This window comes from Coloeus monedula (genome assembly GCF_965178545.1).
Source record: "Coloeus monedula genome assembly, chromosome: 9".
In the NCBI taxonomy this organism is placed as follows: Eukaryota; Metazoa; Chordata; class Aves; order Passeriformes; family Corvidae; genus Coloeus; species Coloeus monedula.
The window spans coordinates 1,203,931-1,227,926 of NC_138789.1; the positions used below are offsets into that span (position 1 = coordinate 1,203,931).

Here is a 23,996-nt window from a genome sequence, read left to right on the forward strand (position 1 = left end):
GGAGACCCAAGTGATGGGAAAGGTGACCCTCAGGATGCCGAGGGCAGAGTGAATCCCCCGGGAGCCGAGCGAGCGGCCGGCGCGGGGCGGAGGAGCGGAGGCTGCCCTTTGCCCACTGGCCCATGTGGAAGTGGACTTTGGAAGTGGCAACAGGGAGCAGACGCAGGGCCCCGGCAGCCTCTGAGCAGGTGTGTGCGGCTGCTGCGGGGGGAGGATGGTGGTGGGAACCCCTGGCCAAAAACTGGGTGGTGGGGGGCCCGTGGTGGGTCTGAAATAATGGGTGCCTGGATGTTTGTGCCTGGGGGCTGTTTAGGGCAAGGGTTTGCCTGGATGGCACCTAGAAGGGCACAAACCGAGCCACCTCTGTTCAGACCCGAGTGCCTTCCAGTCCTGAAGTTACCCCTAAGTGCCTTAGACCTTGAGTGGGAGGAGTGAGGAGGGGTTCAGGAGGAGATCTGGCCATCTCCCTGCACTGGGGAGGCCTGCAGTGGTTGGGAGCACTTTGGGTACTGATGCTGCAAGAGGAAAGGTGGGGGGCTTGAGGGTGACATCCCCCCGGGAGCTGGGGCTTCACCCATGTGCTACCCAGGATTTCCTCTTCTTCATGGGACTGTTGTAACTAAATCTAAATATAAAATTAAAGATAACTAAATTTATAGCTAGATACAACTAAATTCCGCTTGGAATTCTTGCTGGAGCTGAAAGGCAGGAGGAAACCCCTGTTTCCACCCCATCCTGTAGCTCACAAGAACAAACCTCCGTTTCCCCCTGCTTGCTCATTTCTTTGAGCAAAACTCCTTGTCCTGCTCATGGCTTTGCCCCTTCCCTTCCTGCATATCAAACGGGGTTTCAGTGCTGTCTCACAGAGGTGAGGGGTATTTCTCACCCTCTCACAGCTTGAGGGGGCTCTGAGTGCTGGGGCTTTGCAGCTGGGAGTGCAGGAGGGCCCCACCTGGGTATAGGGGGGCTTTCTAAGGAAGGGAGGGGCAAATTTTGTAGCAGGGCCTGTAGCAATAGGACAAGGGGTGATGGTTTTAAATGGAAAGAGAGATTTAGGTTAGGTGTTGGGAAGAAATTCTTTCCTGTGAGGGTGGTGAGGCCCTGGCACAGGTTGCCCAGGGAAACTCCTCATCCTTGGAAATGTTCAGCATCAGGCTGGACAGGGCTTGGAGCACCCTGGTCTGGTGGAAGGTGTCCCTGCCCATGGCAGGGGGTTGGAACCAGATGATTTTCAAAGTTCCTTCCAACCCGAACCATTCTGAGATTCTTGTTCTGGGAAGAGCTGGATGTCTGTTGCTTTCAAAGGCAGATCATTTCATCCTGGTGTTTTAAGGGGAGCTTCAAGTTAAGGAAGATGTAGAGATGACTTTTCCTTGCCTCTGGGCACTTTGGAAAGGATCCTGGGTTTCCAGCATGCTCCCGAAAAGCAGAGACTAGCTGACAACGAGCTTCAAAGGGGGCTTTGTGGGGGTTGAAAAGCTGCTGATCCAACACACTGTGACTTATCATTTGCAGGCCACTAAAGCCATTTGGGGCTTAAGCTCCCCAAAAACAGAGAGGATTTTGCTGGCAAGCCTGTGATGGAGCCCTGGGCCCCCGTCCAGCCGCCCCAGCCCCGGGAGAGGCCGGCAGCCCGGGGGCCATGGGCAGAGGGGCTCCACGGCCCCCCGGCACCGCTCCGGCGGCAGCTCCTGCGCGCAGGGCAGGCTCCTCGCCCTGGCTCCTGGCACGGGAGCCACCTCCCCGGCCACCCCCGGGACGAGGGCCACCACCCCCGGGGTGACACCCGCCGACCGGCGTCCCGCGCCGAGCGCTGCGACAGCGGCTACCCCAGCCAGCCCGGCTCCAGGTGAGAGCTGCTCCTGCTGAGCCCTCTTCTTGGAAACCTGCTTAAAATAAGAACTGCCCATTGCACTGCTCACGGGTCCTGCCCCTGTGGCTGCACAGGGACACGGCATGTCAGCGGGTGATGTCCAGCTATTCAAGCAGCCCATGACTTCTGTATTTAAGGCTGTGTAGCATTTGCAGCTCTGATTTCTTCTTAAAACTGTGACTTCTGTGGTTGCTGTTTGACAAGCTCCGTCTCAGTCCCGAGGTGCCTTTTTCTTACAGATTTGATTAAATGAGGTTCTTTTTTCCTAAGTGCAAGGTGAACAATAAAAATACAAGCGGTAATATAGGAGCAAGAGGCAGCCTGCAAGCTCAGCTGCTGAAACAGTGGAGAGTGGACAGATAAAATGTGGGCTGCAGGATGCTCTCAGTGCTGAGAAAGAGCTTCGAGCGCTCCAGCAAATCTGGGCTGATTTGCCTGAGTTATTGCCCTCAGCGAATGATGGAGTCAGCACGTGGGGTTTTGTGCTGAGGTCGTACGATGCAGATGGGATATTAGGAAGTAAATTTTCTCTCTGAGGCTGGTGAAGCTCTGGCACAGGTTGCCCAGAGAAGCTGCCCCTGGATCCCTGGAAGTGTTCAAGGCCAGGTTAGACACAGGGGCTTGGAGCACCCTGGGATAGTGGAAGATGTCCCTGCCCATGGCAGGGGTTGAAATGAGATGACCATTAAAGGTCCCTTCCAACCCAAACCATTCTTGGATTCTATAAAACTGGGCATCACCTGAAGCTGCAGTGCACAGCTTTCTCACAGCTGGGGATGGGGAAGCATCCAAACCTTCTCCTGCTCCTTCCAGCTGTGATGCTGGACCAGTTTCTGGCCCTGCCACAGAGCAGGGGACCTGGCTTTATTTCCATCACCTTTTCTGCCTCCAAAGGTCCTGAGCAGGAGGGACCCTAGATGTGACCCTGGGCCGTGCAGTGGTGCCCCTCCTTCCCCAGATCAGTGTGTTGTGTTGTTTTCCAGGCAAGGCTATGAAGACCCCCCCTGGCAGTACCCAGCAGCTGGCTACGGGGATGGCTACCCCTACCAAAGCCACCAGTGGCAGCCGGTGACGTGGCAGGATGACAGAGGTACGGGCTCATCCTGTGGCTCTGGGGATGGAGGCAGCTTGTGGGAGAAGTGATGCTTTCTCCAGGATGGGTTCTTCTCCCACATATCCAGGGCTTTCTCCTGCCCACACCCCTGGGTGGTGGTGCTCTGTGCAGCACTGGCTCCCTGCTTGTGTTTAGGAAGTGTGAGCAGGAGCCAGGTGTACCCAAGGGGTGTTTGGTCTTCCTTTCCATGGCTAAAAACCTGTGTCATTCCTGGTTCCAGCCTGAGTTTGATGGTGCTGTGTGAACAGGGCAGCCAGGGCCTCTTCCTTGCTCTTTCTGGGCTGAACAGAAGAGGAGGGAGGGAAGAGAAAAGGACATCAGTGCTGTGTGGGTAAATGTGTCCAGGGCGTTACCACATCTCCGGTGTGCTGGGATAATTTGGAAGCACACTGGCTGGGCATGGCAAATGGCCTGACTCACGGCTTTTCTTTTGCACCCTCGTTGAATCTTGATTCTCTCTAGACCTGAGACAGCGAGAGTCTTACGGCAAGAGTTACCGGGACCAGCACTACTACAAGGGCTACCACCCCAACCTGGCCACGGGCCCCCCAGGGCAGGACAGGTAAAGCTGGGAAGTCTGGGCAACCTTGTGAAACCCCCTGCTGCTAAATTAGCAGGTTGGTGGGTGGTTCAAAAACCTCAGACCTTCAGCGTGTCTCCCTTTGCTCCCACCTGCAGGACACAGACCTACAGCTCCTATGAGGAGAGCTACATCTCCACTGCCAGGAGGGAAGGGACAGGGGAAGGACCCCTCAGCAGTGACTCAGGGGAGGCTGGTGGCCAGCCCAAAGAGGTAACCTCGAGGTGGGCAGGGGTGGAGGACAGGAATCTCTCAGAGGTTTAGGAACAGTCCATATGTCCCCCTCCAGGCTCCTCTCCACATAACAAGGAACAGAACAAGAGGAAACAGCCTTAAGTTGTGCCAGGGAAGGTTTAGATTGGACACTAGGAAAAGTTGTTTCAACAAAAGGGTTGTCAAACCCTGGCATAGGCTGCCCAGGGAGGTAGTAGAGGCACTGGGGGGATTTTAAAGACATGTAGATGTGGTAGCTGGGGATGTGGTTTAGTGGTGAGCATGGCAGTGCTGGGTTAATGGTTGGACTCGATCCTAGAGGGCTTTTCCAACCTTAATGATCCCATGATTCCATGATTTCACCCTTCCTAGGGAGCTGACAGCTGTGTGTCACTGTCAGCTCTGTCGTCCAAGTCATGCTCTATCACTCTTTTGTCCTGATTGCTGGGTTTTGCCAAGAGAAAATTAAAAGATCACATCAAAGCCGCTCTGTTGATTTTGCTCCTGGGTGATGCTTTTTTGGGTTTCCAAGCCCCATCTCCTTGGCTGTGTCGAGGAGCTCACATCAGGGCTAGGAAAGCTGTCAGACTACATGTAAATGTAAATTATTTTTCTAAGCTGTTGGGTGAACCCAAGCTGGTGCAGGGCTCGGGTGTGAATTGACTGTGCTGTTCCTGCTGGGCACTTTCCTGGAGCAGCAGAGCCTTCCCCACTGCCTGGGAGCAGGAAAGCAGCAGTGTCCCTGGTTGTTGAACCAGGTTTGTGTGCTTCCCTTCCCCACAGCCCTCGGGCCAGCCCAACCTGCTCCTGCAGTACCACGAGTCAGGACTCAGCTCCAGCAGCCATGAGCTCAGCCAGTACATCCGTGACGGTGCTGACCACTACGACCCTGTGCTTCCAGGGTCCTGGAACGTGGGACAAACAGGTGAGGTGTGATGGGGGGCTCTGACAAGGGGGAAGCAAGGGAATAAATGGCTGCTGGTAGGATATTGGCTGTCTCTCAGCTTGGTCTTCTCCTGGAGGAGGTTGTGCAGGCACAAGGCATGACTAGGGGGCTGTGGGGTGGGTAAATGTTCCAGAGGCTCTGCCTGGGCAGGTGTAGGAGCTGCTGGGCACATCTGCTGCTTTGGGGGACAATTCTTGTGCTGAGGGGTCAGTGGAGGGCTACTTAAGTTGGGGGACAAGGTTGGGACTTGGTCAAGTCCTCCACAGTGGATGTGGTGTGGGATCAGTGTGAGGGGCTCACAGTGGCCTGTGTGTCATTGCAGAGGGGCCCTCGATGTCCACCCCGACCCCAGCAGTGCCCCTCAAGTTCCCAGAGCTGCACACTGCGCTGTGCTTCGGAGCCGGGGGCCACCTGGTGCTGGCATGTCCCCAGCGCCCTGCCGAGGGACGGCCACCCCGTGTGGAGCTGCACAGCCTGGAGGTAGGACACAGCTGGCCCTCCAGCCCCCTTGGTCCCCTCCCTGGAGTGGCTCCTCCTGCCCTGCAGGGTGCAAACATGGTTCATAACCCAAGCAGCCTCCTCAGCAGCCTTCCCGTTCCTTGCTCCCGTCTTCTCTCCATCCCTCATGGACTCTTGAGTCTCCATGGTGCCAGCCTGTGCCTGGGCATTGCTTTCAGCCTTCAGCTCCGTAACCCTTGGTGCCTGTGACCTGCTCACAGTGATCCCTTCTCATGGGGACAGAGGTGTCTGTACCTCTCCAGAGGACAGCTCCACTCATCTTCCTGAGCTGCTCCAGTACAGAGGCCACATCCATCCCCCGAGTCTACCACAGCACGCCAGTCTCCTATTTCACCTCCAGAAGGAGGCAGGTGCCATCTCAGCAGACATTTCTCTGCTGGACCTTAGCCCTGGAGTCCATGTGATAGTTCAGGGGCTGTGCTCTGCCCCTTAAGACAGCCCAGGGTTCACTGGCACTGTTGAACCCTTGGCCAAGGCACTGGCTTTCAAACAGCCCAGCTGGGGCTGGTCTGATTGCTGGAGTCCAGCTGCTGAATTTACTTTTGTTTTTCAGGCAATCCTTCATGGCACAGAAGAGCTGGAGGAGCTGCAAGCCTTCCCAGGGCCCCTGGCCAGGTATGGCAGCATAGCAGGTCCAGGAGCTGTGTCCTCCTGGCTGTCTCCTTTTCGAGACGTGAGCTCAAGGCAGACTCGAAGGGCCCCGTGGTTTTGAGGTGTCTGCAAAGGCCATGTCTAAGTTCAGGTTGGGAGCCCAGCCCCTTTGATGCAGTGTGGGTTGGTTTGGGCTGTAGGACACAGGGTTTTTTTGAATATTCATAGGATGTGGGTTTAGTGTGGTTTGTACATCTGACCCTATTTCGTACTCATTTTGTCCCAGAAAAATGATTTTTTTGGGCTTCTTTGGATGTCTAAAGCCCTGGGTCAACCTGTGGTTTAGCTTCTCCTAAGGTTTTTGTCTGAGCCTGAGAAGGCTGAGCCACAGCAGGGTCAGACCCAGTACGTACCTTCACCCAGTGTGAGCCTGGGGATGAATCAGGGTGTGTTGCACCAGGTTGTCCCTGTTTCGTCCTGGTGCAACCAGGACATCTTCAAAGCAGGGAGAGAAAAGGAAAAAGCACTCACTGAGCAGAAGAGCTGTGTATACACAGAGGCTGGGTGGGAGATCTGGAGCTCCCCCTGTGCTCTGCTCTCGTGAGCAGAGAGTCTCCACCTGGAGTGCTGCAAGCTGTTCTGGTGCCACCAGCATAAGAAGGACATGGAACTGTTGGAGCAAGTCCAGAGGAGGATAAAGGAGCTGGAGCAACTTCCCTACGGAGACAGGCCGAGGAAGCTGGGGCTGGAGAAGAGGAGGCTGTGTGGAGAGATCACAGCACTTCCCAGTATCTGAAAGGGCTACAAGGAAGCCAGAGAGGGTCTCATTGCCAGGACTGTAGTGACAGGACGAAGGGGAATGAGTGCAGATGGAAGGAGGGGAAATGTAGGTTAGATTTATGGACAAAATGCTTCCCTGTGAGGGTAGCAAGGCCTCAGGTTTCCCAGAGAAGTGGTGGATGCCCCATCCCTGGATGTTTTCGAGGCCAGACTGGACAGGGCTTGGTCTAGAGGAAGGTGTCTCTGCCCATGGCAGAGGGGGTTGGACTAGATGAGCTTTAGGCTCCCTTTTAACCCCCAGACCATTCTATGACTCTGGGTTACCGCTCGTGCCAAGGGGTGCATCGGGAATCTCTGTATAAGATGTTGGAATGACCGAGCCAGGATCGACACCTCCATCTGCAGTCTCTTCTCTCTCCTGTCTCATCCACTCTTTCTTTCTAACTGTATGGTTATTTTATTGTATGGCAGTGGTTCTGCCTGGCTTGCACATAGCCTAGGGGTTTCTGTTTCGGTCCCAAAGGGAGGTGACCCTCCGCTCTGCCTCCACAACAGATTGTGCCTGCTTCTGCAGCCTTGGACATCCACAGATGTAATGGCAGCACAGCAAATCCAGGCAGTTTCATTGCAGATGGATGGAGGAGAGTATTATCAGGAGGGCAAAGAGTGGGTTTGAAATGTACTTTGCATCCCTGAAACACAGAAATCTTCCAAGAGTCACTACAAATTTGAGTGTGTTTGAACTTAAGAGTAGTCATTGGTACTGGGGATCATCTTTCCTCCAGCTCTTGCTTGGAATCTTTGGCATCCCCATCAGTGAACCTGGGGACTGAGCCTCAGTGGTGTCCTGGATTGCTTTGCCTTGGGTTTTTTTGATGCCTCTTTGTGCTGCTGTAGGGAAGATCTGCACAAGGTGGATGTGATTACGTTTTGCCAGCAGAAGATAACGACAGGCTGTGATCTCTCAACACAGAGGGGCAGAGATTCCTCTCTCCTCTGGAAACTCCTGGTCCTCCTCTGCCGGCAGAATGGGGTAGGTAACCCACGGAGAGGGACAACCCTTTTGACCTCGGAAATGAGACAAGTAATATGTCCCTTAGGTGCCTCTTGATCCAGTTGCTATTTCTGGGGAGGAGGGGTGTACCTTTTAAGAGAATCCCATTCCCATGCCACTGTCCATCAGTTTGATGCTGCCTGGATGTTCGGAGCAAATCCTTCTCCGTGACTGCTTTTCGTCCTTGGGAGCTACCAGCAGCCCAAGGGTAGGGGTTCCCAAGGGTGGGCTGGTGCCACGTCCACCGAGGAGCCAGCACTTACACTTAAAAGGGGGCCATTCCCTCAATCCGCTGGAATCCACCCAGCCCAGTCTGTAGCTGCTTGTTGGAAGCAGGTGGACAAGGTCGTCAGAGGGAGCATGGGGAAGGTCTCGCTGACTGTGCTGAACCCCTTTCCTTTCAAACCCGCGTGCTGGTGGCCACAGCCGGTCCCACTGGGGGATGTGCTGGGAGGAGGATACAGGAGTGAGAAGGGTGCGGATTGGCCGTGCCGCCAGCCTTTGCTCCTGGGGCGGCCTCCACGCACCTCCTTCCTTCCCCTCCCCAGTCCATGGTGGGCTCGGACACGGCGGAGCTGCTGATGCAGGACTGCAGGCGCCAGGACAAGTACAAGAGGCAGGACCCTGCGATGGGCCTGACGGACGACGAGTGGGCGTCGCGCCAGCCGGGCACGCTGGACCTCATCACCGGGGAGGTCCCTCCCGTCGTGGAGACACAGGCACAGATAGTGGAGAAGTTCACCAAGCTCCTCTACTATGGCAGGAAGAAAGTAAGTGGTGAGTGGGATCTGGGACATGGGGCTGAAGGTTTTTTCCTTGGACCTGCGGGCCTCTTCAGGCCGGTTTTAGAGGGAAGGGCAGTCGGGAAGTGACTTGTGGTTGTGGGATCAACCCTCCAAGCTGTACAACAGGGCTTATGGCAGTGATTTCCCACCACTGGGAGCTGGGATGGGGGACCCAATGAAGATGAGATGCAGAGGCTTTTACTGGCACTTGTACCACGTTTAGTTTCACAGAGTCCTGGAATGGTTCGGGACCTTAAAGGTCATCTTGTTCCAAACCCATCTGCAGCTATGTGATCTCACAGGATACCTCAGGCACAAGGAGAAGAGAGGAGGGTTGGATGCAGAGCAGCTTGGGTGCCCAGACTGGGATCCCACAGCATGGAGAGCTAAAAGGCAGCACAGACCTGGAAATCTAGGAGACACCACATTGCTCTGAAGGTCCAAGTTCTTGTAAATTTTCAAGGTAGAAAGACAAAGGGACTTGGAAGAGATTTGAACATGGAAAAGATTTTTGGAGGATGCTTCTTAAAGCCAGAGCAGTTATTGGGGCTCTTTTACGAGCTGGGGGAACAGAGGAGCAGAGGAGGTGGGGAAGCAGAGTTGGTGCTAACCCTATTTCTTCTCCCCCTCTACTGCAGGAGGCTCTGGTCTGGGCCATGAGAAACCAGCTGTGGGGCCATGCCCTGTTCCTCTCTAGCAAGATGGACCCTCGGACATACAGCTGGGTCCTCACCGGGTAAGTTGGAGAAGCTAAAGCAAGGTATGATGTTCCATGGCTGGCTTTCCAAGCCTTCTATCCCCTTCAGTGCCCCCTGATCTGGAAAAGAGCATTGATTCCAGCTGGAGCCCTTCCAGAGGGGGCAAAGGGGGCAGAGGGCATCCATCCAGATAGGCCTGAGTCATTCAGGCTTCCCAACAGGACAAACCAAGTGGGGGGCTGGAAAGCAGGAGGAAAGCCATTCCCTGGAGATGCAGGGTTAATTTATTCTGAGTCTTTGGCTTTGCCCATGCTGCCCTAGCAAAGAGAGCCTCGGGGCAGGGGCAGCTGAGCCATCTTCCCTGTGACCCAGCCCCGTCTCAGCTGTTCATCCCACTCTATGAGTGTTTTCTGGAGGAGTTTAATGTACTTAGTCTGGATTGGGCTGATCCCTTCAGAGAGAGTTAAGCAGAAATTTTCTGTCTTTTGGAACTCAAATCCTTTTAAGGAGGTTTTATGCAGTGTTGTCCTGGAGACCTGCCTGCTCTGAAGGTAATACAGATCCTCATCCCCAGGGGCTGATGATCCTCTCTGACTCCTATTTACAAGGACAGGGAGTGATAGGACCGGGAGGAATGGCTGGAGCTGAAGGAGGGTAGATTTGGATTAGATATTAGAAAAAGATTCTTCCCTCTGACGGTGCTGAGGCCCTGGCACAGGGTGTCCAGAGAAGCTGTGGCTGCCCCATACCTGGAAGTGCCCACGGCCAGGTTGGACAGGGCGTGGAGCAACCTGGGATAGTGGGAGGTGTCCCTGCCTGTGGAAGGAGGCTTGGACCAGAAGGTGGCTTCCAGCTCAATCCATTCTTGGATTCTCTGGGAAACACCTCAAGGCATCAGTTTCCTGGGGCATTTGGGATGTGCTCTGGGAGGTGAATGAAGGTTTGGGGTCCTGCTCTGCAGCCCTTCTCTGCTGTGTCCTCACAGGTTCACCAGCACACTGGCCACCAATGACCCACTGCAGACCCTCTTCCAGCTCATGTCAGGAAGGATCCCTCAGGCAGCACTGGTCCGTGAGCAAGAGGCTGGCCCTGGCATGTGTTCCCCTGTGCTGTCACCTGCCTGTGACACCCACCTTTAGTGACCATCTCTGCTCACCTTTGCTCTCCTCATCTCCCTCCAGTGCTGCGGGGATGCCACGTGGGGGGACTGGAGGCCCCACCTGGCTGTGATGTTGTCCAACAAGGTTGGAGACATGGAGCTCAACCAGAGAGCCATCATCACCATGGGAGACACTTTGGGTGAGCTGAGAGCAGTGGGAGCAGCTGGAACAGGGGCAGGCACTGCAGTGGCACCGTGCTGGGGGTGGTGCTGGGATGGCTGTGCCCGTGCCCCTGGAGCTGCAGTGCCTGCGGGGTGGCAGGGGTGAGGTGCCGGTGGATCCTCAGATGGATTGGGCTCAGGCACATCCATTAGCTGCTCTTGTGGAGACAGCTGGAGCAGCTGGGCCCAGGGAAGGTGTAGGTGACTGCAGGGACTGAGCCTTGCTCCCAGTGGTGGGATTTTATGCCAGTAACGGCACCCTGCAAGAGTTGGAGCTGGCCCTGCTCAGGCTCCCCTACTTCTACCACTGAACTGAAACCTCCCAAAACAAAAAGCAGCAACTGGGGAAAACGGACAAAAAACAGGGACAAGGGAGGGATCAGGGTCTGTGTGGGCAGGAAAGTGAGGCAGTTGGGTTTGGGCTTTTGCGTGAGCTTGAGGGCCTCCAAAGCAAAGCTGCCCACGTGGTGATGTCTCAGGACTAAGGGTTTGTCTTTTTCCTGCCATGCAGCCAGCAAAGGAGCAGTTGAAGCAGCTCATTTCTGCTACCTGATGGCAGATATTCCTTTTGGTTACTTCGGAGCAAAGGCAGATCGCATGGCCCTGCTGGGCAGCAGCCGCCGGTGAGCGAGCACTGGAGGCTGGGGTTCTTGCCAGAGTCCCCTGTCCCACGTTTTCCCCATCCCTGGGATCTCACTTTTATGCAAAAGCAACCCCTGTTTGGGGTTTTTCCTGCTGCCAATGTGTGCTCTGTGTGGGGCTGCTTGCGGAGGGAGCTCTGGTCACTGACCCTGCTCCTCTCCTCTGCAGCCAAGCCTTCTCCCAGTTTGCCAGGACAGAGGCCATCCAGAGGATGGAAATCTTCGAGTACTGCCAGCAGCTGCGACAGCCCGAATCCTTCCTGCTCCCCTTCCAGGTAGTGGATATGCTCAACTACGTCTTGTGCAGCAGCTCAGACTTGCCCCAAAACATGCACCCATCTCCCTGAAGCCTGGAATTCAAGCTGTTCCTGAGGCTTGTCCCCTTACTGGGCTTTGGGAATGATGGGGAAGTTGCCTTGGCCAAGGGATTCAGGCAGGGCAGATTTTGGGGTTCACAGTGTGTCTGACCAGTGCTTGCTCAGGTCTCATTGCCTTCCTGCTCTCTGGTGAGCTTTTCCTATTGCAAAGCAGCACCCAGCTGTTGCTGCCTTGGGCACCATGGATTTGGATGTATATATCCCTGGAAGTGTTCAAGGCCAGGCTGGATGGGGCTTGGAACAACCTGGCCTAGTGGAAGGTGGCCCTGCCCATGGCAGGGGAGTGGATCAAGATGAGCTTTAGTGTCCCTTCCAACCCGAACCATCCTGGGATTCTGTGAAGCTGCCGTGCTCCTCCCTGCCTGGTTCAAGGAGCGGGGGCTGGATGCCTCCATGGGGATGGGTGGAAGTGGCCCCTGGCTGCAGGTGACCTCTGGGTGCTGAGGCACACGCTCCAGGGTGCTCCGAGTCACGCTGGGGCGATGTGCCACGGCATAGGGCACCCACAGACTTACCCATCTCCCTGCTCCCACCTGTGGCTGCTCTGCTTCCCTCTCCCAAGGTGTACAAGCTGCTCTACGCCTCCCGCCTGGCCGACCACGGGCTGCCAGCCCAGGCCCTGCAGTACTGCGAGCACATCGGCACCGCGCTCCTGCGCCGGGACCCGGCCGCGCACCCCGTCCTGGCCCGGCAGGTGGTGAGGGTGAGTCTGGGCCTCCTGCATCCCAAGCAGGGCCTGACACCTGCTCAGGACCTGCTGGGGTGGGAAGCATCCTCAGGGTTTCCCGTGGGTGGGAGTGGTTGGCAGCTCTGAGCAGCCCCCCAGGGTTTGCTGCCAAGTACAGCAAAGCCAACATCTCCACAGGGTTTCTAATCCCTGTGGATTTAGGGTAGGAAACAAAGGTGTTATGCTGCCTGCCAAGTAGGAGCAGAGTTATTTGGAAGCAAAGGATGTTTTTAAGTCTGGAGGGGGTTTCTGAACTTCTAAATGTCACCGACTTAAGAAGCACATTTCCCCTCCAGCACATCATCTACAATTTTCTGTACCTCCTGAGGGGTGTGTTTTGGGGTGACAGTGAGAGGGAGCATGGCCCAGCTTGTAGCACCAAGTGCAGCCCCTCTTCTGCCTGAGTAGGGGCCTGGGGCAGAGAGGGGTGGAGCAAAGTGTCCCAGGTCCCCCAGGAAGGCTGGGCTCTCACGAGGAGAGGGCAGTGCTGAGGCTGCTTGTCGCCTTCCTCCAGCCTTTAGGACCAGGTTGGACGGGGCTTTGAGCAGCCTGGCCTAGTGGAAGGTGTGCCTGCAAGTGGCAGGGGGGTTGGAACAAGATGAGCTTTAGGGTCCCTTCCAACCCCAAACCATTCTTTGATTCTATGAGAGGGGCTAAAGCCATGGTGCTGTGAGGCGAGGGGCAGCAAGATGCCTGTCTGAAGTGGGTGCTGCTGAGTTCACCCAAAATTTGGCTGGCGCTGCTTCCTCACCCCGTCACTGAAGCCTATTTACTGTCTAACAGCCTCTCAGATCTGCTGTTCTGCTGGGGATAATGCTTCTCCTGGGAGAAAACACTTTCATCTGGAAAACTAGTGCATTGGTAGATGCTCTTGTCTTTGATGTTCTAGACTGTGTTACAAATTATGATACACATTAGTGTTTGATTAAGACTTCCCCTCTTTTGAAGCTGGGGACGATCTACAACCAGGTGCTGGTTCATTAATACTGGATCAAAGTGCACATTAGCTTTTGGATTAAACATTCCCCCCGTTTAGGAGTAATCACGCTTATAATTTCCTTTTTCCTGTGATTGATTTAGGACGAGCATAGGTGTGTTTGTAGAGAGGTGGGACAGTGGGTCTGTAGGTAGTGCAGGCTCCTGGCTGGCCGCTGGGTTACATTTCTCTCGTGGCCAGCCCCAGTCCCACTCTGGGGTCCAGCTGTGCGGGTCCTGACTTGCTGTAAACTCAAGTGTGTTTTGTGCTGGTTTGGAGTTTGTTTTTGAAAGGTTCAGGAACAGAAAGAAATGGCTGCTGGGGACTGGTGCAGGGAAGATAGCCGAGTCTTGTGTGGCTGAGCTGCACAGTCACCTCTGGATGGCTTTTGGCAGCCCTCAAGGTAGCAGCCCCATAGCAAAGCTAAGTGAGGATAAGTGAGCATGAAGTATCCAGGGGAAACTGGAGAAATCCCCAAGAACCCTAGAATGGTTTGGGTTGGAAGGGACCTCAGAGATCATCTTGTTCCAACTCCCCTGCCATGGGGGACACCTTGCACTAGGTGTCTGGTGGGCTGATACCGGCGAGAGAAAATTCAGTAAAGACGTGGACAAAGAGCGGTGCTTTGAGTGCCATCTCCCCTCACCCAGCTGTCCTAAAACTGGATCCTTGTCTAAACAACTCCTCCAGACAGGGAGTTAGCTCTGCAGGGAGCCCTGCATCTCACCTCAGACTCCTGGGTCACCCTAGAAGAGACTTGCTCTGCTGATGGGAGCTGAAACCCCAGGACACCAAGGCAGCTGCAGCCAGGGCAGCACAGCCCCCTCTTCTGCAGGAGAAATCAAACACACAGCAGCAATACTGCAGAGAGGGACCTGGGGGAGATAGTGGAGCATGGAAAAAATACTGAGCAGCAGCATAACAGGATGCTGTTACAAAAGAAAAAAAATAACCCACCCATGTTACAGTGTTATTCTGGGTTGTGAGAGCACAGCTGGCATATCTGAGACAAGGAGATGATAATCCCCCCATGCTGGGGTCTCAGGGGTCTTGGCTGGGGCCTGTTTGTGCTGCTGCATGTGGAGACAGGGCTAAATTGGAGTGAGCGTGGGAGTGGAAAGCTGGGGTGATAAGAGTTTGATGGGAAAATGACCTGTGAAGGAGGCCTCAGGGTTATTTCTTCTAGGCAAGATAGGGTGGGGGAGAAAGGGGTATGAGGGATGTGATAACAGCCCTCCAGCACGAAGGAGGCTGCTCGTGGGGGATGCTGCCTGGCTCTTCTCACGGCTTCCACGGGAGCAGGCATAGAGAGGCTTAATTTGCAGCAGGGAAGATTTGACTCAGGTAGTGAGAAAAAACTTTTTAGCTCTAAGGACGTCAAGCATCAGGACAAGCCTGGGAGGCTGCAAAATCTTTGTAAATGCAGATCAGACAAACACCAGCTCCTATCCGTCCTCATGGGGTAGGTGAGGAGCTGATGAACTGCCCTGGGAGCTGGGCTCTTTCCAGGCTCCTGGTGGGGTGTCCTGCACACCTGCCAGTGCCCCAGGATGGCTGTAGGGTGGGATTGAAGGCACTCCTTTTCCTCAGCCGGGAGAAAGGAGGGTGATAGTTACCTGTCTCCTTGGTGTGAGGAGCATCTGTGACACAGGTATTTTGGCATCTCTGTGGAGGTGCTGAGCCAGCCCTGCTGAGACTGCGGGGCACGGGATGGGCTGGCACCTCTGGCAGTGTGGGAGAGGGAACAAATCCTGCACGAGAGGCTGCTGCTCTTTTACCCCCCATTACAAAGTGATGCTGTTTCCCCGAGCCCGTGTGCCCAGCCAGGTGTGAGGGATCCCTGTGGGTCTGACATGTGTGATGATCCCTGCTGTCCCTGCAGCTGGCCGAGCGGCTGAAGCTCTCCGACCCTCTGCTCCTGGAGATGCCGGAGCAGGACCAGGAGCTGGAGCCCGACTGGCTGGACCAGCTCCGAGCCTGCTGCCGGGAGTGGGAGGTAAGGAGGGGCGAGGATGCAGTGGGACAGCTGCTCTGTATGGTGGTTTGTCTGCAGGAGCATCCTCCTGCTCTTCCCTGAACCCGAGGGGATGGAGGTTCAAAAGCTGTTGTTCTTCTTTGCCTTGTGAGCTCCAAGATGTGGTCTCTGCAGATTCTAGTGGCAGCAAGTGCCTGAGGGCTGCAGAGCTTCACACAGGGCAAAACACTCCTTGTTTTGGCTCCGGGAGGGCAGGCAGGGGCTGGTGGGTGAGCGATGGTCTCCCTTTGCAGGGAGGACATTGCAGAGGTCACTGGTGCGTGTCCTCTTGGATCTTTTAACTGTGGTCTGGTGCTCGGATTAATGCCCTTCATTCAGATTTCACATCTGCTTTTGGTTTTGTGGTCTTTTCCATCTCGTTTCCCCTCCTGCCTGCCCTCAGGGGTGCTGCAGCTCCTCTCACTTGCTGGGAAAGAGCTGTGTCCGTGCTGGTGTGGGTCTCTCCTGCAGCCTGGGGTGGGCTGTGAGCCTCAGATCCATGAGCACTGTGCTTTCCTTTGCATTGCCTTCGTGGTTCCCTTAGTCTTTGTCCCGTGCCATCCTTTTTCCTCTCCATTTTACTCTGTTTTCCCTCTGCAGGTGGAAGATGCTCTTCCTCCAGAGGCGGCACCCGCTCAGCTCGAGCTGCCCTGTGCTGTTCTACCCACGGCAGGTAAATAAAGCAGCAGGTTGTGGTCACCACAGCGGGCTTCTCCCTGGGTGGAATTGTGCTGCCGTGGGCTGGGAAGCAGCTTCCCCCTCCCTGGAGTTTTTACCAGCAGCAGCTCCTTGCATCCCCCCCAGAGCTCAGAGCTGCTGCTCCTGCTGGGATGCATCCCTCAGGCATGGGCTGCAAAGGGAGGGCTTGGTGCTCTGTCCTCGTACAAAGGCTGAGTAATTGGGCCTAATTACCACAGCTCCGGGGGTCCCTCAGGGTGCCGTGGGAGGAGAAGAGGAGCTGGGGGTGGGTGCTGGATGAGCCTCGCAGCTGAGCCTCAGGGGAGACGGCCCCGTTCCCAGGCAGTCCTCCGAGGGTGCAAACTGGAGCCGAACTAAAGGGATTTCACGCTTACAGAGCAAAGGATTCGGGAAGGAGCCCGTCCTGCCGTGTGCCAGGCTGCAGGATGCCTGTGGCTGAAGACCCAGCATTTCTCCTTCCCTGCTGCCTCTTTGATCCCTTTGCTTCGCCCTTTGGGGACCCCAAGAGTCCCCTCCAGTGCCAACCCACCCAGAGGGCCCAGAAACACAAGATGAGGGACACAGCCATCCCCTGGTGTCCAGGGGAGAGCAGGGGAGCTTTTCTTTCCCAGCTGGGCAGGCATCCATTGGGATGTCCCGTTGAGGAGAAGTCAGGGGCTGGTGACACACCGGTGTTCCTTCACGTCCACCTCCACCAGCAGGACGCTCCCACACAGTCCCCTGCTCCTTGGATCTGGCTTTCTGCTGGGAATGCTGGCACTGAAGTGTGGAGAACAGAGGCTGATGCAGACAGGATGAAACACAACTAATTCCTTCAAGCCGTTTCTTCCTATCAACTTTCCCTGCTGCTGCCAAATTCCTTTTCAAAGAGCTCTGCCAGGCAGTAAAAAGGATCATCAATCCTGATTGCCTTCTGCTGCCATCAGGGCTGAGACTGTGATCTTCCTTCCCTGGAAGGAAGTTACAGGTGTGATGATCCCATTGCCTTGGCTTCTCCGAGCAGCCAGGTCTGCTCTGTGTGGTCTCCACAGCTTGCCTTCCCTATGCTTGGCCCTTTTCTTCCTTCTGAAGACCGTCCAGAGTCACCACCTGAGGGACCTGCATGCAGACAAAGCTGGCTTGGTGCTGAATCCATCCATCTTGGAAAGATAAAGGCCAAAGCAGGTGCCAAGCTGGGATCCACACGGTCCTCCTTCTCCATCCTTACAACTTGGGCTGTCCTCCCTGACTTGTTCCAGCTGAGCTTGCCAGGCAGCATGAATTTGAGCATCCATCCTCCTCCCTGTGGATCTCGAACATCTCCAGGCCATGTGGGAGCAGCTCACAGGTGTGAAGCCAACCCTGAGTGGGCTGCAGGTGATGCTGGCAGCAAAGCAAAAGGTTCGGTAGCACTGCATCAGGAGGTGCCATAGTCCTTCCTGATGGGATCTGGGTCCTGCCTGCCCCGTCTCGCAGCAATGGGAGAGGAATTTCCCAGTGCCCAGTGTTTCTGGCAGGAGGCTGCCGAGCTGGAATAAGCAGGACACACACCTGGGACCAAGGTGTGTGTTAAATAAAACAAATCCCACTCGCTCATCCTGCCTTTCAAACAAAAAAAATCCCAACCCTGAATAAATCTGCCTAAAGTGAGGAACTCATCCGTGGGTGCTGCTGTGGAACAGGAATGAAGGCTGCCTGGTGAATCTTTCCTGCTCAGGGTGTGCAGCAGGAGTGGGGGAAAAGGCTGGAGGCCTCAGACTCCTTTGAGCTGCTGGTGCATGCTGCTTGTGGGCTCTTTGCTTCCATAGCATTCCCCTCCTGAGTTCATTTATAACCTCAGGCACATTCCCAGGATTTAAATTTTTTTTTTTGCCCCTATCTTTCCCATCCCACCTTCCTTGAAACCTCTGGAAGGTTCCTGTTGCTGTACTGTGTCCTACCTCTTCCCTTGCCTGGTCTCTGGAGCCTTTCCTCATTCCCCCAGCTCCTGCTGCTGTGCAGTGGAAAAGGGGAGAAATCTGAGCAACAGCCCACTAGAATTATAAACACTATAAAAATTGTAAACTCCTGAGGTGTGGGGTTTTTTGTTGTTTTTTTTTTTTTTTCAGATGGAGAGCCTGGCAATGAGATCCCCCAGAGTGAAGACTACCAGTATGACCAGTGGTTCGAGCCTGTGCCACCCCAGGCACGTAGCTCCCAGGAGGGCGTGTCCCTCTGGTCCCCAGCACCTGCTCAGGTCGTGGCACCGCCGCTGCCCAGCGTTGGGAGAGAGCTGCAGCCCCCTGTGCCTGGCCAAGGGACACGTGTCCCTCCAGGAGGGGATTCTGCTGAGCCCCCTCCGCAGCCGGTGCTGCCGGCAGGTAAGAGCTGCAGCCTTGTTTCTTTGCAAAAATCACAGAATCCCAGGATGGTTTGTGTTGGGAAAGGACGTTAAAGATCATCTCCTTCCAACCCCCTGCTGCAGGCAGGGACACCTCCCACTGTCCCAGGCTGCTCCAAGCCTCATCCAGCCTGGCCTTGGGCAATTCCAGGGATCCAGGGGCAGCCACAGCTTCTCTGGGCACCCTGTGCCAGGGCCTCTCCACCCTCACAGGGAGGAATTTCTTCCTTAGAAGTAGCCTTTGAGATGCACCAGTTCAGCCTCACCACTTACTCCCTGGTGCTAGCAGGGACAGGAACCAGAACGGCCTTTTGCAGCTCTTGGGGGACATTTTGGCCACCACATGGGTGGCTGTGCTCTGGAGAGGGGCATGGTAGAAGCTCTGGAAATACCTCTGATGGATACATCCGGAGCTCCTCAGATCAAACCTTGACTGTGTCCTTCCCTTTGCTCCACAGGAGAAGCTGGGGAGCCCTGGGGTGCCAGGCTGTCCCCTGGAGAGCTGCAGCCAGCCCTCCCAGAAGAGCAGGTGAGTCAGAGGGGCCAGGGAGACCATCCCAGTGAGGGTCCTGGCTGGATTTGGGACGCATTGAGCCATCCTTCCATGCGTGGAACTCACATGGAATCCCCCCATCGTGGTGCCAGTTGTTCCCTTGGGCGACAGCTGTACCCTGCTGTGGGTGCTCTTGCTCCCCAGCTGCTGTGTAAGGCATGTGGGGGTCCCTGGGGGTGCTTTCCATGACTCGTGGTGTGGAGCAGTCCCAGGGGCACTCTGACCATGCTGGGTGCAGCTCCTCCGGGAACAGCACGTGGCAGCTTCGCTGTCTGATGCCAGGAGGAGTTACCCACGAGGATCCGGACGGTCTCGGAGACCTCCACAGTCTCCCTGGGGGACAGCCGGCCCTCCTTGGACAGCGCAGATGAGGACGCTGCCCAAGAGCTGGCGGAGGCCGTGAAGCCAGAGGAGGACAAGGTGAACATGCCAGAGCCATCATGAGCCTCAGGCACTGAGCCTGCCTATTCTCTGATGCCAGCCCTGCCCCTGGAAAAATGGTGCCCACTCCCAGCAGGCACCTGGGGGACGCTGGCATCCATCCACCCCTTCTTATCCCTTTCCACTCCTTTCCTCCACTTCCCAGAGCTCTGGATTCAGGTGGTTTGGCTGGTTTCGGTCGAAACCCACCAAGGAGACTTCTCCCAAAGCTGAGTCTGAGACAGACCCAGACTCTCTCACATCAGGACCACAGGTAGGGGACAAAAAGCCATCGTGTCCCTGGTGACACGCAGGGTGCAGCTGTGGGAACGGGCGACACATCTCCCCATCACCCACTGCTTCTCCCTCTGTCCTCGTGCAGGGGCCGTGGCCGTTCTCTGTGGGGACAGAGTGGGACTGGGAGCCCTTTTAGCCTGGAAGTGAATCCTTGATAAATAATAACTCTAAATTCACAAAGCCTCTTTGATCCATGAGGTCATCCAAGCCCTCAGCAAACTCTGCAGGGATCGCTTGCCCTCCGCTGGAGCAGAACGCAGCAGCTGTGAGCGGCAGTACTGTGGCAGGTTTTAGGAGATGCAGGGAAGGGAAAACCTCTTTAATTGGAAGTGCAGCAGTGAGGGGGAAGCAGCCACACATGGTTATCCCAGACCTGGCCAACTCCTCAGGGTGTCACATCCCTGGTGGTGGGGCTTGGAATGAGAACCTCCCCTGGAAATTTCTTCCTGGTTGAGAATGACCTACAGTCCCAGAGCAAGAAATGTTGGGATATCCTTCTAAAACAAGCAGGAGATGGAGAATGGAAGGGGACCCATGGACCTTGGCCCCTCACGCTGTACCCAGGCTTGGTGTCCAGCCTCCTGCCTAATTTTGAACTCTCAGGCTGGTTTAGCTTTGTGCCAGGGTTGCTTGCCCTGACCCTGTAGCCCCTCCTTAGCCATGTTTCCTGCAGTTCCTGGGGTACCTCTCCAGGAGGACGGGTGCAGAAGGGGTACCCCAAAAGCCTGGTGTGGTGTCTGGTGCAGAGGTCATCTCCCCACACAAGGAGCTTCTGCTCTAAACGGGTGGATGTGATTTCAGGAGCAGATGTCGCCATCCCCACCCGATGCCCCTCTCCCAGCTGGCACAAACCCCGTCGCTCAGCCTCTCGCCAGAAATCCCGGTAAATACCGCACAGGTCCCCTCACCTCTCTCCCCCGTCAGCCTTTTACAAGTTTCTCCTCTTAATTTTAAGTTGGCTTTTGTTTTTGATTGCTGGCCCTAGGAGGAACGCAGGGTGAAAGTACCTCTGCTGTTAGTCCCGTGCCTGCAGAGGTGAAAGGCTCATGGGAGGAGGATAGAAGGCAGTCAGCAGGACAGCAGGTGAGGAGAGGAGGGAAGCGTATCCGAGTGTGATGGGGGTGTCCAGGACACCTCTCTGCTCGGGGTGGCTCTGAAACTGGGGCGTGTCTGTCAAGTTTCTTTCTCTTCAGTCCTTCAAGACCAGCTACCCTGGACCTCTCCCACCATTGGCTTCAATCCCTCTCTTCAACCCAGCCCAGGTGTCTCAGGTGAGAGCATTTTCCTGAGGGGGTGGTGCTGCACTGGGCTGGGGGTGGCTCCTGACTTTGGGGGAGGAGCTGTCTCCTGGATTTTGGAGTGGTGCCAGATTTCAGGTGATCTGCTGCAGGCAGGGGGATTTAGGTGATACCAGTCCTGGGTATAAGGGTTTTTGTACGAAAATCAATTGTGGGAAGACAGTGATGGGGGGGGGGGGGGGGGGGTGAGGAATGAGCGAAATGGAGGAAGGATGCTTGTGGTTGCATCCTGATTATGGCAAATCAACATTTTGGGGTACAGCCTGTTGCTTACACCACCTCTCTCTCTGTTTTCCAGGTTGCTGCCCGACCCACCCAACCCAGGCTGCTTTCCCAGCATCGCTACCCCAAGCCACTGTGAGGTGGTGGGTGGGGACAGCAGAGACCAATTGATGGAAGTTTTTTTTTTTAACCAAAACGGTGTCTGTGGTTATTTTGGATGGGGTGGCAGAGTCTGGGCCTGCTCGGTGAGGGGTGTTGTAAAATAAGGGGGAGCTTTCTGGGTTTCAAAGTCAATAAATGGGGAGGGTGTGGAGCTGGGATGGGGCTGAACAGTTTGGCCACCCAGGTGGGACCCCAGGCCTCTACCTTCCTCCTTCATAAAAATTAGGTCTGGTTTGTATAACTCGTTGTCATCCCTTATGTAACGGTTCCTGAAGCCCTGTCTAATCTTTCTTTGATAATATTTAAATATTTATACACACATATTTTAATCAAGTCCTCTCTCAGCTGCCTCTTCACTCACTCAACCTTTCCTCATAAGCGAAATGCTCCTTAATGATCTTTGTTGCCCTCTGCTGGGCTCCAGGGTTGGGGTTTTAAACTCAGGATTAAACAGGGGTAGGAGTGGAGCATTAAGGTGTCAGGTTCGGGGTTGTAAAGTCAGTAATGAATAGGGGTAGGGGTGGAATACTGGGGTGTCTGGGGAAGGTGGGGGCAATGGAAAAGAAAAAGTGTCCGGGGGAGAGTAGTCTGAATTGGGTTATGGGGCGCTGCCCCACCTCACCCATTGGACTCAGCGCGCCGGCCGTGAGTCTGTCTCAAAGCGCCGCGGGGCCACGAGCATCCGCCGGGGTCCGCGGGGGAACCGCCGCGGCTTCTCCTGCCCGGGCCGGCCCGCGCGGCGCCCCCCCTTGCTGGTGGCTCACCCGCCCGTCGCGGGCGAGGCCCTGCTGGGGCCGCGGGCGGCCCTTCCCTCAGACCTTCCCCGAGGCGGGCCGCGGGTGACGCGCACCCCGTGCGTAGCCTCGGCAGTGAGCTTCCCCCGGACGCCTGCGAACGCGCCCCGGCCGCTATATACGGCCTCGCTAGGGCTGCTGCTTTTAGCTCACGGTGAGAAGCGGCGCTACCCAGCGTGCACTGCGCTATATGCAGATGAGAAGCCGCCCATTGGTCGGGAGAGGGGCTGGGGGCGTGTCCCCCGTGTGAAGGGTAAGCGCGGCCGCCCGGGCTGGGGTGGGAGGTGTGGCCGCGGCCGCTCGCAGCGCCGGTGCGGTGGGGCTGATAGCCGAGGGGTCTCGATCCAGATCCGAAGGACTGCGCGGCTAAAATTTGCCTGTGATGGGCTGTGGGATGGGGAGGCCCCCACTCGTGGCGGACTGTAGGGTTCGGGCCTGTGACCCCAGTCTGGGGTCCAAGCCCTGTTGGTGGCAGGCTGTGGGGCTGGACTGGGGACGGGCTCTGGGGCCGAGTCCAGGCTGCCCCGGGCAGCTGCAGGGAGGTGCTGTGGGGGCCGGCGGTAGGGGTGAGTGTGTGGATGGCTTTAAACCCCCCCGACCCACAGTTTAGGGACTGATGGTTTTTAATAATACCAGGGTATCACGGCCGACACAAACTCAGGGCACTTGCCTGGGCAGATACAGGTGCCCTCACCTGGCTGTCCCTTCCTCCAGGGCCGCTCGGCTCCCAGGACGGCAGAGCTGGAAGTGACTGGCCGAGCCCAGGATGCTGCACTGGGGTGAGTCTGGCTGACTGCAGCACACAATTCCAGCGGGTTTCCTGAGGATGGGCTCCTAATTCTGAGATGTTTCTGCCTCTGTGGGTGCAGGGAGAGGGACCCCCACGTTGCTGGACGTCCTCACAGCCCTGTGTGCATCCACACACCTTTAAGTCCCTCAGGCCCAGCTACAGGACGCTTTGGGCAGCTCTTTGGGGGGGGGTCACTATGTTGCTTTTTGGCCTGGCAGAGGCTTTTTGCTGGCCCACAGTCGGGGCTTAAAGGGGTGTGAGTGTGCAAATCTCTCACCTCAGGCATTAGACATCCTGCACTTCTAAGACTGAACATAGTCTATCATGTTACTCAGGCAATTTCTTTTTCAGAGGAAAATGGTAAATACAGGGGACTTCTTGCTTGTGGAAGTTGCAGATCTGGCAAATAATTTTAGAAACAAATCCTGTGATTTTAGGATTGCTCCCCAGATTTTTGGTTTCTGACTCTGCACTTCGTCCCCCTGAGGTTGTAAGGCATCAAATAGCAAAACTTTTCTGAAGCAGAGTGTGCTGCAAATCCCCTTAGACTCGGTGTGCAGCCATGTGCATGGGGTACAGGAGGTTCTTTGCTTGCCTGTTGCACTCTTGATACCACGTTTGGAGATCGAGGGTCATGGGAGAGTTTAGAGGCTGAATCAGCCTTACCTGATGCACCTGAACTGGGGATCAACATCAGGTAAAGAGCTAAAAAGAAAACCAGTGTGTGGCTTCTTCCACCAGGGAGATTGCTTCATTTTTGGTGAGAGGTGATTTTCCATTAGCTACTTTCTGTACATGGGAATGTGGAGGTAGGGCAGCTGTCTGCTTGGACTGGGAGGGCTGAAGGAGCTGAGTTTTCCTGTGGGGTTTTGGTTTTTTCAGAGGTTGGGAATATCCTGGGGAACCTGGGTATGTGGAAAGTTTGCCTGTGAGTTGCTTTCTTGTGGCCTCCCAGTGAACTCCAGGTAAACTGGGACTAAGACTCTCTTTTCCTTCTCCATCCTCTCCTGAGAGCAGTGGGAATGCATTAACCTGATGCTAATCGTTAGCGTGACTGATGGGAGCAATTAGGGTCTGTAATTGAGATCCAGTCTCTGCATGTGGAGTGCTGTAGTGCAGCCTGGGGAAGCTCTCTGCTAAATACCCTGCGCTGTGATGCTTCCAGGAAGCCCTGGGGTGCTCCTAAATGCTAC

General features: G+C 55.7%; 1 protein-coding gene across 1 annotated transcript; it reads left to right on the forward strand.

Moving 5' to 3' along the window:
* Nucleotides 1-1,580: 1,580 nt before the first annotated feature.
* On the forward strand, nucleotides 1,581-21,196 carry SEC16B (SEC16 homolog B, endoplasmic reticulum export factor; the record flags this gene model as incomplete). The annotated part of the gene is given in 23 exon segments (XM_082286965.1): nucleotides 1,581-1,849; nucleotides 2,857-2,963; nucleotides 3,450-3,549; nucleotides 3,666-3,780; nucleotides 4,564-4,705; nucleotides 5,049-5,206; nucleotides 5,799-5,860; nucleotides 7,514-7,649; nucleotides 8,219-8,440; nucleotides 9,094-9,191; nucleotides 10,139-10,220; nucleotides 10,335-10,452; nucleotides 10,986-11,097; nucleotides 11,301-11,391; nucleotides 11,992-12,195; nucleotides 15,078-15,191; nucleotides 15,810-15,882; nucleotides 17,996-18,247; nucleotides 18,726-18,796; nucleotides 19,103-19,240; nucleotides 19,407-19,514; nucleotides 20,731-20,808; nucleotides 21,134-21,196. Coding segments are annotated over 23 exon segments (2,913 nt in total).
* Between the last annotated feature and the right edge of the window lie 2,800 nt (nucleotides 21,197-23,996).